Source organism: Nelusetta ayraudi, unplaced genomic scaffold (genome assembly GCF_046127955.1).
Source record: "Nelusetta ayraudi isolate G7.1 ecotype Tasmania unplaced genomic scaffold, CSIRO-AGI_Nayr_v1 ptg000034l, whole genome shotgun sequence".
Classification (NCBI taxonomy): domain Eukaryota; kingdom Metazoa; phylum Chordata; class Actinopteri; order Tetraodontiformes; family Monacanthidae; genus Nelusetta; species Nelusetta ayraudi.
In genome coordinates this window covers 3,419,841-3,438,204 of record NW_027466084.1, presented here as the reverse complement: position 1 = coordinate 3,438,204, position 18,364 = coordinate 3,419,841, and the positions used below count along the sequence as shown (strand labels likewise).

General features: G+C 44.8%; 1 protein-coding gene across 1 annotated transcript in view; it reads right to left on the bottom strand.

Annotated features, from left to right (window-relative positions):
* LOC142892375 (ubiquitin carboxyl-terminal hydrolase 43-like) overlaps nucleotides 1–17,950 on the bottom strand; it is a 65,764-nt gene extending 47,814 nt beyond the window's left edge. The window contains exons 1-2 of the mRNA XM_076032512.1: nucleotides 16,845–17,950; nucleotides 10,374–10,520 (exon numbers count right to left, since the gene is read on the bottom strand). Coding sequence (XP_075888627.1) covers nucleotides 10,374–10,520; nucleotides 16,845–17,564 — 867 coding nt within the window. The 5' untranslated portion in view covers nucleotides 17,565–17,950. The remainder of the gene's footprint in view (nucleotides 1–10,373; nucleotides 10,521–16,844) is intronic.
* Between the last annotated feature and the right edge of the window lie 414 nt (nucleotides 17,951–18,364).

Here is an 18,364-nt window from a genome sequence, read left to right as displayed (position 1 = left end):
GTGTGGTCAGAGGCTGACAGGCCGACAGATAAATTGATCAGCGGCTGGACGGACAGACGGATTGATGGGGGTCGTCGCGGCCACTCGCGGCGACGCCGCGTCCCGTCGGCACCGTGACAGCAATTCTTTCTCCTGAAGAGGAGGAGGACACCTTCAAGACTGTTTAAACGGGCCCCTCTTCAAAAACCAAGCGCGAGCTCGGGAGAAATTGACTCCCCCGAGTGTTAGTCTGACTTTGTGGCACGTCTCTTAAGAAGATTAATCCCACCTTTAAGGATGACGGGGAAATTAATTCAAATGAAGACGCGCCGGCCCCCTGAGCTGATGAGGTTTATTATTACCCTGCTGCTTCTGCCGTTGCCACTGATGACTGCTGCGACACAGATGAGGATAAAGGGACTACGTGCCCACAAGTGAGACACGCGGGGCCCTGGATCTCTCTCGCCAGTGTTTTTCTTAAGCAGTCACCGATGGAAACTGAATACCGAAGTAGATATTTGTTTTAACAATTTAATGGAAATAATACTTGCAATAATGACAATATTTGCCAAATGTATAAATGTGAAAATGAAAGCCAGGGACTGTGAGCGGGGGAATTGAGAACAAAAATAACATTTTCAAGATTCTGAGAGGGGTGGGGGAAGCGTGGATGATGCTGATAAAATACAGTCGAGTACAGATATAGATACAAATAAAGTTTTTTTTTTTTTTTAAAAACTGAATGAAGAAGAAAAAAGAAACGCCAGCAAACAGAGCAAAACCAAAACGCACATCATTGTCCATGCATGTTCATGCTGCTTGAGTCACAGTGTATTTACACAGTACTGCAGTGTGTCAGTAAATGTGGTTTTCTAAATCTCTGTTGCCTAACAGGAGCCACAGAAGCCAAGATGATGCGCCATCAAAAAAAAAAGAGTCTTTCATCTTCTTTTTTTTTTATCATTTGGTAATTATTGAAAATACTGCTTTGTGAAAAATAAAGGTATTCTCTTAAAAAGAGATCCTCAAAGAATTTTACACAACGCCGCGGCCGTAATCACCACAACTTGCATCCTCACAGATTTTTGCCCGAATGATGTGCAGGCGCAGGAACGGCCAGAAAGACGGCGCCTGAGGAATCAGGAGTGCAGGTTGCGTGTCTGGTAACCTGGCCGCCGTGTGTGGTTGGTTGTGCGCCTGCGTCTTAGTATGACTGCTGTCATGATAAAAAAAAAAAAAAGAAGTCTGAAACATTATGTTAAAAATGTAAAAGTTACCGCTACCTTTACAGCTGATCTGATGGAGTCAGTGCAGGTTTCAAGTGTAATTGGGAAAACTTAATAATGTTTTGGGTTTGATATTGCTTATATGTACGTATACATATCTGTACAGTATACACACACACACACACACACACACACACACACACACACACAAAAAAAACCCCCACATATATATGCATATATAGCTACTGTATACACAGTATGCATTATATATTGGCTTGTCTACGTTTGGAAGTCAGAGCAAAGTCTTTGTGGATAAGGTGATTCTATTGGGCATATGTGCATAGAAGTGGACACCATTTCATGCAAAATGATGGATTAAAATATATCCAAATGAGTCTGGCTTTTTACCTTTATTTATGTATTATGCATTTTTCACTTGTTTTTCTGCCACTCTGTGCATCTGGCTCCAAGACTTGAACGCTGAAGCTATTTAGCAAAAGGGGTTCATTTATTGGCTTACTGCAAACTGTGCTGCCACTTCTCTCGAGCCCCCCTCCTTCCCTGTCAGTTAGCACCGCGGCTACAGTCACGTGCTCGCTCGTCGCTAATGTGTGTGTGTGCTTGGTGTGCAGCGTACGATCACATGACGACCCGCCGTGCACAGCGGGTAGAGATTGGAGCTGTCAAGCAGAAGCGCGCCGCGCAGCTGCAGCCAACAGACACAGCTGTGGACGACAATGCTTTTGATTTTTACACTACTGAATGGAACGGAACGGAACGGGCGACTTGTCCGGGTTGTTCGCTGCCCTCCCGCTGAGACGGGTGGAACTCGCTCCAGCAGCCTGAGAGAAGGACCGGTGCCGACAGAAAATAGATAGATGGAACCGAGATTTCAATGTTACCCACAACAACCACCATGGCTTCCCCAACCAGCAACGCTCTCCCAATTTAAAAAGGGTTGATGCCAAGTTGCAAATGGAGCTGGTTCCAAATAGAGCCATTTATAACTCCACAACCTCCCACTTTAAAAACATTGTCACGTTCGCCCACGCCGAGGATTACATCAAGTACACAGCGGGCTCAGTGGAGGGAAAAGGTTATCAAAACGTAGCAATGATACACCACGGTCTGGTCTTTGAGGTGTTTGAGGATCCACAAAACCCATACAAACAGGCCCCAAACACACACACAAAGCTAAAAAGTAGCAAGAAATGCAATGAGGCGCAGGTAGCGACAGGGCTACCAGCGCTTTGTGCTTTAAGGGTTTACATTCCAGGCTGGAGTATTTCTACTGAAAGGTCCAGTGGGTAAAATTGTTTATAGCTAGCCCGCCTGACAGCACGTTTCCTATTTAGGGTATTGTCAGGTGGGCTTCCTGAAACAATGGTGGCGCAAGATGGCAGCTAACGAGTAGCAACTCGTTAGCTGCCATCGTGTTGACATCCAAAGTGTTACATGCAGTATTTTAGTCGCTACAGTTACAATATTTGTATTACAATACAATATTTCTGTTACGATACTGTACTGATACAATATTTCCCCCCACTATTAATTGGTTAAAGCCCAGAATGGAATTTGGGTTAATTTTGACTGGAACATTAAAAATGTTATATTAATATTATCAATATTTGAATTTTGATATGTTCAAGGTTAATGAACAGTGTGTTGCTCTGTGTATATTCTTATATATATTTTAACTGTTCTAAGGGAAGGAAAACTTAAATGACTTATATTTCTCTGCGAGTATACACTTTTATTCATGTATTTATGGGCAGTATGTTAAGCTTTCACCAATATAAAAATCATAAATTAAGCCAAAGTTTACACACTGGACCTTTCAGCAGTTAAAAAAAACAAACCCTTCTCAAGCCTTTAAGTTTTGCCACAACCAAGGAAGCTGAATAAAACATTTTGCATGCCAGATCACTCAGACTAGTTATGCATTACTTATACATTTTGAGAGTGAAATTACTAATTAATTAACTGTTATTCATGAGACTCTTGAATTGAAAGATATATTATTGCACAAATACAGCGGATTCAATTGGGTGGCTCTTTCTCTGAGCGCTTGTGAGTGAGTTCAGATTGATAATTTTTCGCTTTTTAAAAAATCCATTTGTCCCCTGGGGAGTGTTCAATTGAATTGAATCCATCACATTACAAGTGAAATTGGTGTGACAGGCACGATTCCCACTTTAAGTTGGATCCATCATCAACGGTGTACATCATTCCACACAGCCTACTGAAAAATTGGATTGACACACTTTAAAAAAAATTGCCCTCAGTCAGAGTCACTTCAGTCGGGCTGTAAATAAATGTGAATGATGATTTTTTTAATCTATTTTTTTGGTTCTGATGAAAAGAAAAAAGATTAACAACATTTCATTAGCGGAACATATTGTATCTTATTTTGAAGGTTAAACGATAACTCGTGGCTTTGCAATGCTGAAAATACTTAAATCTTTCGCCACCAGTTTTATTTCAGCTAAGATAAAGAAAAAAATAAAAAATAAAGGTCAGAACACAGAGGAGAGAATGATACTTTTAGCTTCCTTGTTCTTTCCTCTGTACAACTTAACGACTAACATGTTTTCTGGGCGGGCTCCCTGGAGAGCATGAATGCCGATTCCAGAATAGTCCTCTCACTGTTTATTAAAACCACCGGTGACTCTGTATTTCCTTTCAAACCCTCTAGACAGTGGCTGTTTAATTGTGACTCAGCATCAGTCGGCAAATCTCCGCGGCTGAGCTCATCGTTTCTCTCAGACTCGTTCTTCTCCCCCGTCAGCGTCGACGCTAACTCTGCATCTGGGCCTACTAGTCAGTCAACGCCGCTCCGGGTCAGAGTTAACCGAGGTGCTTCAACACCAAGTGGTCATATCGAGAGCGAGCCCTTCGCTCTGCTTTTTCAGCTGGCTGGCTCCGAGCCACAGGAAGCAGTTTTGGGATTGGCACGGACGAGGAAATTAAAAGCAGAGCCTTGAGGAAAGAAACACACACACACACACACACACACACACACACACACACACACACACACAAGGCAGAAAACAACCAAGCACTCGCATCCAGGCCAGATGAAAGAGAAGGAGCAGCTCTGACCACACACGCAGACTATTGTCCTCCCCTTCTGCAAGGCTCAGAAGAGCGTTCACTGGCAAAGGCACTTGTACAATTAGTACAAACAGCAACCAAAACCTTTTTGCTATGCTTGGGTCACGTCCGGATGTCAATTTCCAGTTCACAAAAATCAGAATTGAAGGTGGGAGAGGTAAAGGAAGAACAAGTACCAGAGCTGTCACATTGCATCCCTCTTGGTGTGTCTTCTATATTGTCTCATTTTCCTGTGAAATACAATTTGAGCTAACGTCTTAGGCTATGCCGTCGTTAGCATTGCTGGACTTCACTTCCTCGTCTAGACGTCACAATGCTGCTGGATCAGAGCAGAGTGAAATTTGTTTATCCTGAGGTCCTAGAAGAAAAATATTGCAAATGGCTCCTTGCTGTGTAATACTACAGTTTATTTATGAATTCCAGCATTGCTCTCCAGAGGCTTAGCTTATGAGTGCCTCCGGCGAAAGGCCCTTGAAGCCAAATGAAGAACCTCAAACGGTTGCTACTGGCTAAGCTGTCTGTAAAAACGCTTGAGTTGTCCCCAACAGTTTTGCAACGTGAGTTCCATTCAAAATCGGAATCGCCGGGATTCCGAGAACCCTTCAAAAAAAAAAGAAAAAAAAAAAGACTTTGCAACGTCAGTTCAGATATTGAGAAAACAGTGGAGTTTAACATGGCGACCGCTCTGGAAGGTCCAGGTATTGATGAAAAGATTATTGGGGATATCATTTCCAAAGTCAGCTTGTGATGCCCTCAGAACTCAGACTGCAAGGAGGTGGTGATAACTGAGCCGCTGCGGCAGACAGTCTCAGTCTCGTTTTAACGCATTGCCTCCAATAAAGCCTGAATGTTCGACAGCGAGAGACTAATACTTAAAATTTGAATGGTGGCAAAACAGAGAGTCGCTGTTTTTAGTGGTTTTCCATCATCCTCGCTGCATGAACTTTATAAATTTGTAATAACTGAAAGTTTACAGGCAACAACAAAAACATTTAGGAAATACATCAAAGCTTTGACGCACTTTTAATTTAAATGCCACATTTGAATGTCAACACTGGTGCACTAACCTTGGCTATGATAATGAAATGAAATGGTTCCCTGATGTTAAGCACTTATTCTAAGTGATAATGTTTTGTAACTGCCTCGACATATTCTACGACTTCACAAACGTCCAATAGATGCAACAAAAAAATGAAGTGAAATATTTTATACAGAAGTATGCAATTTGGGGGAGACCAAATAAACGCGGAAACTATGCTGCCGTGCTTTCAGTCCGAGTCAACTTCAGCTCTGTCCTAATGGAAATGGCTTGCCAAATTTTGACACTTGGGATCAAAATTGTAGGGCTCGTCGGTTTCCCCGTTAAAGTGCCTGTATGCACCTGCAGAAATGGTCTTTATTGCCCAACGTGGTTTTCCCAAACCCCCTGACCTTTGATAGCATGGCAGCCACTCGGGGAAACCCCAGTTTTCAAAGAATTTGTTCTCCCTCTATCCCAACTTCGCCGTTGCGCGACTAAAACGGTGGAATTCAAGCCTTCTTCTCATATCCTGTCCGCGGAGAGCTCGCCGTCAGAAAAACAACCTCTTTTGCGCCCCCCCCCCCCCCCCCCAGACAAAGTCGCGACACACGTAACACCCCCTCCGGCAGTCTACTGGCGCTGCTCAGGCATTTTGTTTTTTGTTTTTTTTGTCTCGCAGAATCGAGAGAAGTAATTCCTCTCTCGCTGTCGCCACCGCTCAGCGTTCGCTCGCTCTTCGCCGCGTTATCGCAGCGACGCCGGGCCTCACCTCCGCGTCTCGGCACTCGAGCAGCGCAGCAACAAGTGTCTCTCGTTGACTGCGACTCACAAAGAGGCGCATTGAAAAGAGGGAGGCGGAGAGTTACGAGCGGGCCTCACACTTTGCTCTGTGTTGCTTCCTGACGATAAATGACCCAAGAAACCTCCACGTCGACGTATGCTAAGTGACGTATCAAAAGGCCCGGGGAGGTCACCGCTGGGCTCCATGGTGAAATGTGCACAGGATCCCCGCATTGCACGAACTAAATATCCCCCTCCTCCCCAACTCACCACTCCCCAACCCCCGAGCACTCTGACAGCACTTAGCGGTTGCGATTACACAGCTTTCTACATGGGGATGGAAGAGAGGGGGGAAGCGCTAACCAACAACACATGGTTGAAAACAATTATCTTCCAAGCCACAGGCTCTAGAATTAGCAGGAGGAGGAGAAGACGGAGCGGCAGCCTCCTCGGCTGCCAGTCGGAGGGGGGCGAACGTGCGCGGACTGGCAAGCGGGAGCCGACGCCTCCCGTCAGCCTCGCCGCGACCCCGAATGACTCCGCCGATTCCCACCGGGGAGCCGCCCGCAGCTCCGGCTGGGTGGCAGCAGAGGGAGCCGGAGTGGATCGACAGGTGGGCGGGCGAAAAAAGAAAAGAGAGGAAATGAAAGGGAAGGACTTCTGAGAGTGACCCGAAAGGGTTTCTGAACGGTGGGATTCTCTTGCGGGGTACGGCGCTCAAGAAAAAAGGGAAAGGTCGCGTGACTTCCTAGTCCGCACACTGGCTGATGGCGCGGAGCCTGGACAAAAACGCGAGAGACGACCTTCACGAGAGATGTTCCGCTCTGGACGTGGGCCCAAAGTGCCCCGCTCCCCACTTCACTCCCCGTGAGAGGTATTTAATATTCCATTACACGAAGGCCTTCCGCTGATCCCCAATTTAACCTGCTCGAGGTCTCCCCGGTGCCATCAAATGGCAATTTGAAAGAGGGAGGGGCCTGATCACAGGTAAGTGCAGAGACCTTTGCAGCCCTCTGGGTTGAGCAGGTTCTGAGCAGGTTCTGAGACAGTGTTGGGAAGTAATGCGTCACATCTAATGCCGTTACATCATTTAATTGCAAAATAAAGATAATTGTAATCAGTGACATTAGTGGAACTGATTTGTAACTGAATTATAGTTCATTCATTCATTCATCTTCTATACCCGCTTATTCCTATTCAGGGTCACGGGGGTCTGCTGGAGCCTATCCCAGCTGTCTTAGGGAATGATAGGTACTTGTGGAAAAATTCATGATTACATTTTTAATTACATCTGATCTTTCTTTGTTGAAGGACTCGACTCTATGTTCGCTAGTTTTAGTTCTGTCGCTTTGAGTGGTTTTCACGCGCACTGGCTTGGCACGGGCGCCGTCCTTGTCCGTTCCTCTCCACAGACGAAAGTGTGATGCTATTCTGATGCCTCCGATTGGTTCTCCTGTCAAGTATCTCAATTGCAGCGCCACTCGGCTGCCTGTTGAATCGTCTCCCTGTTTTGAGTACCGCTGAAAGCAGTAACACGCTCGGGTCTAAAGAAATTAAGGACATTTATTCAAAATCTAGAAAAGTCGTGAAAATGTAATCAAATGTAACAGGTTACATTACTTTGATAAAGTGATAGGAATAGTTACACTACTATTACATTTGTAATAGTAATCAATTACATTTGCTAAGTAATCTGCTCTTCCCACTGATCAGTGCGCTATTTCTTCCTCTGTGTTTAGGCCTTTCAGTCACATGCAAGCAACCTTTCAGATAAAAACTGTCTGTTCAGACGAATCTCTGCTCTTTGCTGGACAATTCAGACTCTCTGCTTTGATAAAGTGAAATCGACCGTGTTCACAGCACAGAATCTCATCCGATGGGCCCAAACCATTTGAAATGGATTCTGCCATCTGTGTCCAGTTCTGCTCCTCAGGGTCCAATGGGGCCACTTTAAGAGGATATCAGATGTTTTTGAAGCAGCATCGCCATAAAACCGTTACCATCGAACAGGCGCTCACTCAAGTGAGCGAGAGACTCCAGTAGTCTCTCCTCCCTCCAAGTTGTAACTGCCTTTATGTTAGAACTGGAGCTACCCACCTTTAGCATGTAGCTGGCACCCTTCTGAACACTGTTGTCAGAACTAGAGCTAGGACCAGGAATTGGTATCATTCCATTTTGCAATTACAGCACAAATCAAATCGAATTCATTCTCCATTTCACTGGTGATTCCAAGTTTTCATTGAAATCAATTTTGTTAGAAACCTGTCCTTTGCTGTTACATTCTTGACACAAATTTTGCCTTTTGCTTTACTTTGATCCACCTTGATGACAATTTGATAGACTTCTTCGTTGGCGTGACGCTAATTTTCACTCCAACCTAGACGAAACTTTGCCAGTCTCTTTACTTCACTCCTCTATATCGTGAAAGCCAATCAATCGGCAGCGACTTGTGATCTTGACACAGGATGTCAAAAGATTATTGGCTTTCAAAAACAAAAATTTACTCTTTTTGATATAGGAATTTGGCACTGAAAATGACTTTTTTTCTTTTTTTTTCATATTTGATTCGATCGGAGCATTTCGGGTCATTGCGACAAATGTATCAAAGTTCGGTAACCCAGCCCAAGTCGGAACAAATGACTTTTTCACTCAAGGCCAGTTTGCAGCGTTTTTCTCTTGGCACGGTGAAGGAATAGGAAGCAGCCTGGCAGTAAAAGATCACCGACTCAAAGGCAGCTAAAACGGCATTTTAAAGATAAACACACGGTATCCGACGCTAAGTGCGGGTTATATCCCCCAACAGCTCACCGGCTTCTTAGGTGTTAACAAGGTGTGGCGACGTTTTCTGCAGGGTGCTGCTGATTCTTCAAGAGAGACCTTATCAGTGTCAGCCCAGTGCTGAACTCCTGCCATGTCTGCCACGGAGCCAGACACAGAGCAGAACCCTCCCTCCCACACACACAAACACACACACACACACACACACACACACACACACACACACACACACACACACACACACACACAAACAAACCTCAGCCCACATTGCACATAATTCACTCTCATCCAGAAATGGAGGTCAACCCAAGAACTTTCTCATTTTTTTTTGTTTCCCCCTTTCCTTTTCTTTTTTTATTTAAAAAAAAAATGCAGCCAGATACATGACATGCACACAGACACTCCATGGACGGAGCAAACAAAAGCATATATTATATATGACCATATATAGTTTTGTACATGTTAAAGGGTTGACTCAAAATTGATATCTCACCAATTAAGTGCTCACTCTGATGTTGATGGATGATTTTTTTTAATTTTTTTTTAAAATCCATTTAGCCATTCTTTCTAAAACATATAAACAGCAATGACCAGAAAAACTGCTTCAGCTTCCAGCTATTGTAAATCTCACAAGGTCTGATAGTGTGCAAACTTCAGTTGCTATATACGTGCACTGGGTTGAATTCTTTACCCCCATATCTCCTCTTTGAGCGAACTAGACCTTTAATAAATTGTAGGGCTGGCCAAGTTAACGCGTTATTATCTGGTTAACTCGTTTATTTATAAACGCCGACAATTATTTTATCGCGCATTAACGCATGTTGCTCACGTGCTGTAGGAGCCGTGAGTAGGGATGGGCGATATGTCGGCGTTTGCGTTACATCGACACCGCGGCTTATTTATTTATTGATCGCCAGTTAGCCGCAATACGTGCTTTTATTTTGTAAAAGTGTGTTTTCTAACTCTTAGAAATTCTGTTGGGTAAATCAACACGTTTCTTCATAACTCCCCTTTTCTTTGAAGTGGAGTTTCAGGCATTATATCTAACAGATTTGAAAACATTGACCTTTTTTCATTTTCAAAACGTGAATCATTTATAATAACTAATACTCGTGAAAAATGCAGCTAACTGAGTGCAACATCAGACAAAGCTAATCCCACTATTTCCATCCATTTTTAGATTTAATATGTTACATAATCATACAATATGTGTACATATTCTAAACGTCTTGCGTCACCATCAATTTGACCATGGTCACAATGACGACACAAGCCATTGCGTCACATGAGGAAGGTGATTTTGCGACACAAATGTAATCATGGCTCAGTTCTGTGGTTTATGGAACATGTTGGTGACTTTGTACAAGGTACTTCAACACCCACACGCATGCATAGACACACAGTCGAATCAAAACGGGAACTTTCCTGGAAGAGAAACACGTCGTTACCTCTCTCTTGACCCCAGGGAGTCTCACCTGTGGTGGAAGTTGGAACTTGTTGTTGTTGTTGTTGGACGCCAGGTTGACGTCTTCGTGGACACGGTCCAGCAGCCAAAGCAGGAACTCCAGAGCGTCATGTTGCGAATTACCCCGAAACTGGCTGCCATATTTGGAAACTATGGTCTGGAGAGGGAGGGGGAAGGTGGGGTGGAGGAGGAGGAGGAGGAGGAGGAGGAGGAAATGTGATGTGAAATTATTATTTATGCTGCTGCGCTGTTTTATTGAGTTTAGATAATTGGGTTTATGGGCAAAACACTTTGTTCGGAGCTGCTACAAGCCAGCTGTGTTGACACTGCAGCTTCACTGAGAAATTACCGCACCATGAACCTATTATCACTGCACATGTACTCTACTATGGGTATTTCTAAGAGGAAAAAGGGGTTCTCATAAAAATGTCATTATGTCTGGACTCTGCGTCGACTGTTGTGCAGTTAAGTTGAACTTCTTTTCTTCTTTTCTACCTTCGCCTTCCTTTCAATGAGGCAGAAATTGTACCTCTACCTGTGGCAGCACACAAACCATGGCATTTTCTCTACTTAAGAATGTAAAATAAAACATTTAAAGACAAAGCTAAAGGCATGGTGAAGAAAATGAGTGTTTAAGTTAGCAGCAAAGACAATAAAAGGTCCGGTGTGTAATATTTGGCTTGATTTATGATTTTAATTTAGACAAAAGCTTAATGTATTACTACTAATAATATATTTATAAAATAAATTTAGCTTCCCTACCCTTACAATGGGTCTTATATGTATATATATATAAGAATATACACAGATCAAGTGTCTTGCTGCCAGTTAGCTGCCAGCTTGCGCTACCATATTTCTAAGGAAAGTCTGGTGTGGATAATCCAACTGCCTGGCAGCAGGTTTCTTATTTAGGGTGAACACTCGCGTCCTCAATCAAGTAAACCAACGAAGAAGAAGGTAGATGAGGTATCCAAATTTGAGTGTAGGCCACCGTAGTTCACTGGCAAAATAAGTAGAGGGAGGGAGAGTGAAAAACTCTGAAGAAAATTTTGGGAAAAAAAATCTAAAATGTAACTTGATATCGCTGTTTGTTCTTCCAAATCTCAAAAATACTACACACTGGACCTTCAACCGCAAGAAGCACAGGCGGCGTACTGTGGAAGCGACGGCAGTGATGAGAGACTACAGGAGAGCTACGATCCACTAACTTGTCACGTGCCTCTTATAGCTACTTTGGCGTAACGTTGGGTGAAGTTAAAGGCATGTGACTAAAGAGCTGCAAGGTGCCGGGCAGTTTGCCAGTACAGTGGCCAATGCAACTGGAAACATCTGCACGTGTCTCATGATTAAGTAATGGTTTTATTAGATCAAGAGCATATGGAGGACTTCAGCTCCATCCAAAGCGGCTGTGATTCAAAGCACTAATCCAAGAGTGCAACATGGCATGACCAAAAAAAATGCTACTGGATCAGGCTGTTGTGGAGGATTTCGGTGGGGCACAGAAGAGCCCTGTTTAAAATAAGCCCACTTCCAAACACCAAGTGTAGCTACTGCAACACAAAAAGCGCTCTGACATTTACTGTGAGAATCATGGATACGCAGAGAAGCTGTTACACAGCAAAGTAATAACAGTAATTACCATCAGCCATTTGAAGGTGGCAATTGTCTCAGTGATAATTGAGGTTGTGGAAAATGCCATGTGTTTTTATTGCTCTCTGTGGCATAATTGCCAATGGGCAGTCTGTAATGTGTATAATCATGCAACTCTGTGATAAATGGAAAACACTCCCATCGAGTCACTGCACATCACTTTGGCAGCAGTAATATTTAAGCCATTTACATATTACAGTTGACTATTTCAGGACCTCCATAACGTCAAAAAAAAAACTATTAGGTAAGCTGTCTTTAAACTTTAAACATTTAAAACATTAGCTTGTTAGCATGAGAAAGGAACAGTGTGTTGTGTTATCCACACAACACACTGACTTCAGGTTAAGTTTGAAAACTTTTTTGATTTTGTTAACATTGGTCATAAATTTTAAGGCTCATTAGCTGCAACTATTGTTCTTGGAATGCACTTTGTTTGCATTCACCACTTTCTTTCAGTCTCTCAAATTCAAGTCAGTGATGTTGCAACAGTCTAATTTTTTTTTTTATTTTATTGAACCAAATGTTTTCAATTTTACAGTTAACATTTAACATGTCACTTATTCGCTGGTGAACTATTATAACTTGCTGAAAACAGAGATTTTTTTTCTAGCCCTCATCAATTGGGTTTATGCACCTTAACACAAGCCTATCGATTTAACAACATTATTTTAACGCAACTTTGTAAGGTTTTCAATCTCATGTATCGGTAATATGTCTAATAATCCAATAATCACTATGATTGGCAGTGTTGGCAAGTAATCTATTACTAAGTAATCCACTACTGTAATTAAACTACTTTTCTTTTTTCTTTTTTTTTTAGTAATGGAGTAACAGGATTACTCTGGTAAAACTGGTAATTATATCATTCTTACTTAATCAAGTAAATATTCCATTACTTTTCCAAAATATTTTGCAAGCTAAAAATGTCTTACTATTGACAAAATGTTTGACATTTAGAAAAACAACCAGAAACCGACATCATTGATATGCAACGACGCACTTAAACAAGCATGGCGGCAGCAAAGGAAAATACAGCGATTGTGTTTGTAGCTGGAAATACACTATTTTGAGTTCATCTCTAAGAATATTGTGGTTCGCTGTACATCATGTGCAGGAAACAAGACGTTCTCAACTGTTACTTTATCTTTTTTAACTAAAGTAATTAGCAATTAGTAATTGATCACTTATGCAACAAAGTAGTTAAAGAAGTAATGACGGATTACTTTTCAAGAAGTAATCCGTAATCAGTGGTTGGATTACTTTTATGGAGTAATCCCAACAACACTGATGATTGGGATCGGGAGGGGGGGGGGGGGGTGGAGGGGGTCACATTCCCCTTGCCTCAAAGTCGTTTTGCCCCCCAAACTAGCCCAGCGTTCTATCCATTGCTCCACAGTCAAATCCGTTCCACTGCATCAGTAGGGGGAAAGCCCATATCAATTGAAATGCACTCCTGGTTCCCCCACACACACAGCCGAGTCACGCACGCTTCAAACATACAGTGACCCAAGCGTCCCGAGCTGCGAAGCACCTGCTGTGCATTGTGGGATTGCGGAACACCGACTCCAACTGTGCCCAGCGACTTGCACAATCATTGAAGATTAGCAACGGGACAGCAAACATTGGCACATACCTGCGAGTAAGCATCCATTTCACCTCCAAAATGAAACCATCAACATAGCGAGTTGGACGGATGACATTCCTGTCCGACTCACTCTCACTCTCACTCTCACTCTCACTCCCGTCCACTCCCTGGAGGCCTCTCATGTTATGGAGAGCCAAACGTTGCTGTTTAGGAAGTGTTTGGAGTTTCGGCCCTCGGTCCCCGCACCGGCCTCTCCGCAAACATGCCGTCCTGGGGCGGGAGGTCAGGAAACACACACGAGCCGACCGGATCAAAAGGCCCACATCTGCTCCGAGTTCCAGACACTAATCACCTTAAAAACGTTCGCAGTGTATCCGTCTGCAAAGCGGACGCTCGGGGGCAGGTTGCCACCATGAGAGGCGTCCAGAGTAGGACGGAGTAGGATCTTTAACTTTGTAAAAGGTGGGAGCGATTCAACATTTCACTGACAATTATGCACAACAGTAACGTGTGTTATATAAATTTCATATTCAGAAAGAGTCAGATTTTATATTTTGAAGTCTTTTATTTTCATTATTACACGTTCCCTTGTCGAGAATTTGCTAAATTTCTCCTGGAGATCAATAAAGTATCTATCTATCTATCTATCTATCTATCTATCTATCCATCAACAGCAATAAAGGGAGCCTGCCTCCCTCCTTCCACCTCCTCAGCTGGTCCCGTAAGCCAGGTGGTGCTGGAATGTGGTGACCTGCCAGGTATTGTTTTTGTTTTTTTTTCCACTCCTCCTCTCCAGACCTGCCCTGCAGGCGACTGACCTGCTGAGTTTCACTGCTCATTTCTTAACAGCTACGGTCAAACCGGACAGCCTTTACACGATGGAGCCCCAACCATCCGCTTACACCGACATGTGCAGCATCCCTGAAGGTGATTATACTTAAAAAAAAATAAAAAAAAAATCCACGCAAGAGTCAAAGTCCACGCGATGTGATCATTGATTATGATATTGATCGATACTGATCTCAGTGGTGTGTTAAATTTGCTGCTTCAGCTGAGTCTTTTATTGTCTGCTGGCTTTCAGCATACATACAATCAATTAAAAAAAAAAACATCCACTGAGGATTTCAACAGCCTGCATCCCTTTTTATGTCATTTTTTTTTTTTCTTCTAAATGCTTTATGCGGACGTGAGCTCCTGTAAACTAGGAGTGAATTTAGCGCTGAGCAAAAAAGCCTCGGAGCGATCTGATTATTTTATAATGCCTCCCCTCAGGCGGCGGTGGTATTACTCAACAAGCTATTTCAGAAGGCCTAAACAGCAGGAACGCCGGACCTCCTACTGGCACACGAGCCAAAGCCGAGAGCAAAGCGGCTGCAGCGAAAGCTCAGGAAACGCAGGAAACAGCTCACTCCAAAGCAATGTTTTTTTTTTTTTTTTTTGTCGTTTTGTTTTGTTGTTTTTTGCTCTTGATTTGATTTCTATCAATACTGGCAAAGACACTCTTGAGGCTGTGCCACGCTTCTGTGTTGGACATCTATGACTGCCTCACCTGCGATAGATGTGTCTGTTCAATCCAACGATCCAACAATCTCGTACACCTGCAGTGTTCACGCCACGGCACTGGAATAGTGTAATATAAGCTTTTCCCTTTTTACGCGGAGAGATTAGCATTTCCAAGAATAGCTCCGTCGTGGGTCGTCTTTGTTCGCTGCACTTTATCATCTATTTGAACTTGAGGCTCGGGGGGGCCAATCCAACGCCAAGGGCTGCGCGTAGATAAAGCTCAGCGAGAAGCGGGAGAGGTGAATTTTAACCCCGGCATGCGAAGTTTCTGAACTTTTCTATTTTTTTTGAGACGTCTTCTCCGCGCCCCTTGCAGGCCCCATCTGAGTCTTGTGACTCAGAGTGCCAGCCTTATTATCACCTGGCAGGGAAACACTCTGCAAACACACGACTGGCAACCCCGACCGTCTGGCTGCCGGCGGGCGGGTGATGTCAGAGGTGTGACACCTCGCTCTGCGTGGAAGAAATTAGGAGGCTGATCCCGGCTGGGAGTGTTTACAGTAGAGTGGGCACAACTTGTGATTACCCTGGACCAAATGGCGAGGTCAGTAGGCACCTAATTGTAGACTTCGCCCACAAATAGTCTTAATTCGCGTCCGCCGTCATCGTCCTCGTTCCACCCCTACAGCTCGGCAGCTCGGAAGGTCGAATCGAGTTTCTGCGTCGACTTTTCTGGAATGCACAACAGCCAAGAATCGTTTCAGGCGTTCTGCTCAAGTCACTCGTCGAGATTTGAGCTCAGAAATTGCTTGGTCGTGTCGGAAAAAGGTCGCAGTTGAGGTCTTGAAATTTCTGCGGGGAAAGCTCTGCGAAAAATAGATGCTCCAGGCTTCTTCAGGCAACATTAACCAAAAGAATAATCGGGGGAAGACGATCCAACTCATCCATTATCATTCCACGATTCGCTCAGTTGAAAGTGGTGACATTTTAGAATCAGTAGATTTTAGTATTCTGCAAATGAGGTTTTCGAGCACACACTTAACACGCTTAACCAATCAGCCTTCAGGAAAGATTGGAAAAAAAAGAGAAAGCAAGTCATTTAAAAGGACCTTCAGAAAACCAAAATTCACGACTTAATTGATGGAATGTTGTGTTTCTGTGCAACGTAGGAACTAAAAAGGAATGTAACTGCCGTGGCTGGCAGCTGTTGTATTTAATTGTTTGACTATTTTGGCATTTTTCTTTTACCTTTCTTCGGTAAAATGATTTCTTGGGCTAAAGGCGCAGATTGAATAAGAATATTATTCTTTGTGCCCCCCTTTCATTCTAGATCCCAGGAACATTGCTGTTTCCTTTTATATATATATATATATATATATATATATATATATATATATATATATATATATATATATATATATATATATATATTATTGTTTTTTTTCATCTTGTCCCTATGACAGCTGGGATAGACTCCAGCAGACCCCCGCAACCCTGAGTGCAGGAAGAAGCGGGAATTGAAAATTAATGAAATAAGGAACTTGAAATGAAATAAAACTGTCTTCTTGAAAAGTAGACAAAATGCCCTCGTATTTGTGGTGCGCCAAGAACTATCAAAGCAAAAGAACTTGGAAACAAACAAAAGCAGATGGTCAAGTTTAGATTCTATCGTGTACATCTCTGAGCATCCTCAACCAACACTCCACCTCCACCTGCGCGCGCCCTCTCGGTCCGGGCTTGTACCTTGAAGTCCACCGACAGCTGCGGCGTGTACTCCAGGGTCCACAGCGCCTTGACCAGCAGCGCCAGCTGCTCCGTCACTTCTCCTCCCTTGGCGAGCCGCACCTCGTCGGTCCTCGCATCGTCCGCTCCGGTGTGGCTCAGGTCCAGCTTGTAGCGCTCCAAGCCCAGGTACTCGGCCAGCAGGTCGGTGTTGCTCATGCACTGCACCACGGCGTTCATGAAGCAGGTGTTGCCGTGGTTCTTGAGTCCCAGCACGCCGGGCACCTTGTCGCCGTACTGGCACAGCAGCTTGTCCCTGCCCGCGCGCAGCGGCGGCGGCGGCGGGAAGAACGCGCCGGAGCCGTTTCTGACCGCGCGCTCCCAGGTCATCGTCGTGGCCACCTGCGCCACCTGCGCGTCCTCCCGCGCGAGCGCCGCCGAGCCCGCGCTCAGGGTGCACGGCGACGCACCGTTCCGGAACCCCCCGTCGTCCTCGTCCTCCTCCGCCGCCGCCGCCGCGCTTCGAGCCGCCGCGGCGTCCCCGGACGGGGTGAAAGTGCCCAAAGTTCGGATGATTTTGTTGACGAAGCTGCCCACGGACTTGAGCGGCTTCTTGCGGAAGAGCTTGCCGCCTCTGGGCTGCTGCTGCTGCTGCTTCTTCTTCTCTTTCTCCTTGCGCTTCTCCTCCTTGGTCGAGGCGGGGGGCACCGCGTCCCCCCTGGGTCGCCTCTGCCTCTCCATGACGATGTCCTCCTTCACTTTCTCCAGTCGCCGCCGACGAGCGGACTCGGACACCGCTGTGACGCCGCTCCGTCGGCGTCCCGTGGCCGGCTAGCGGAGGGAGGAGGGGGCGGAGGGGACGGCATGACAGCGGCGACGGGAAGACACGGACGGCACTCGGCTCGCTGTTACTGACGATGACAGTCGACCTTCCTCATCGCTTTCCCCGCACTTACTGAAGACGTTCCGCGCTTGTTCGTTCGCTCTGGTTGCCCCGGACCCGGACCGCCCCGGAGCGGCACCACCACCACGGTCGCAGCAGCGAACTGCAGGCGTCCAGCCGCAGCACTGACGCTTCTCCTCCCATCGCGAAAGGACGGCCTCGCCCGGTTAAAAAAAAAAATAAAGAAGAAGAAGTAGAAGAAGAAGAAGAAGAAGAAGAAGAAGAAGAAGAAGAAAAAAAAAGCTCGCGATTGTGTGACAAGCTACACCCCCACCCCCCACCAATCCCTCCCTTCAACCCTTCGACCCCCCCCTCCCTCCACATGGAGGAGATGAGACAGTAGTGAGGAGCATCTTTTTGTTTTGGCTGTTTGCATCAGATCTGTTATTTGAGATATACGCAAGTGCCCCCCCACACACACATACAAAATTCAAAGGAGGTAAGTGACAAAGTACAAATACTTGTTACTGTGTTAAGTACGTTTTTCTTCCAGGTATCTGTACTTTACTTGGGTATTTCTTTTTCTGACGACTTTTTAACTTTTACTCCCTATATTTGTGCACTAATGTCTTCCTTCTCCTTGCGTTGGAAAAACATG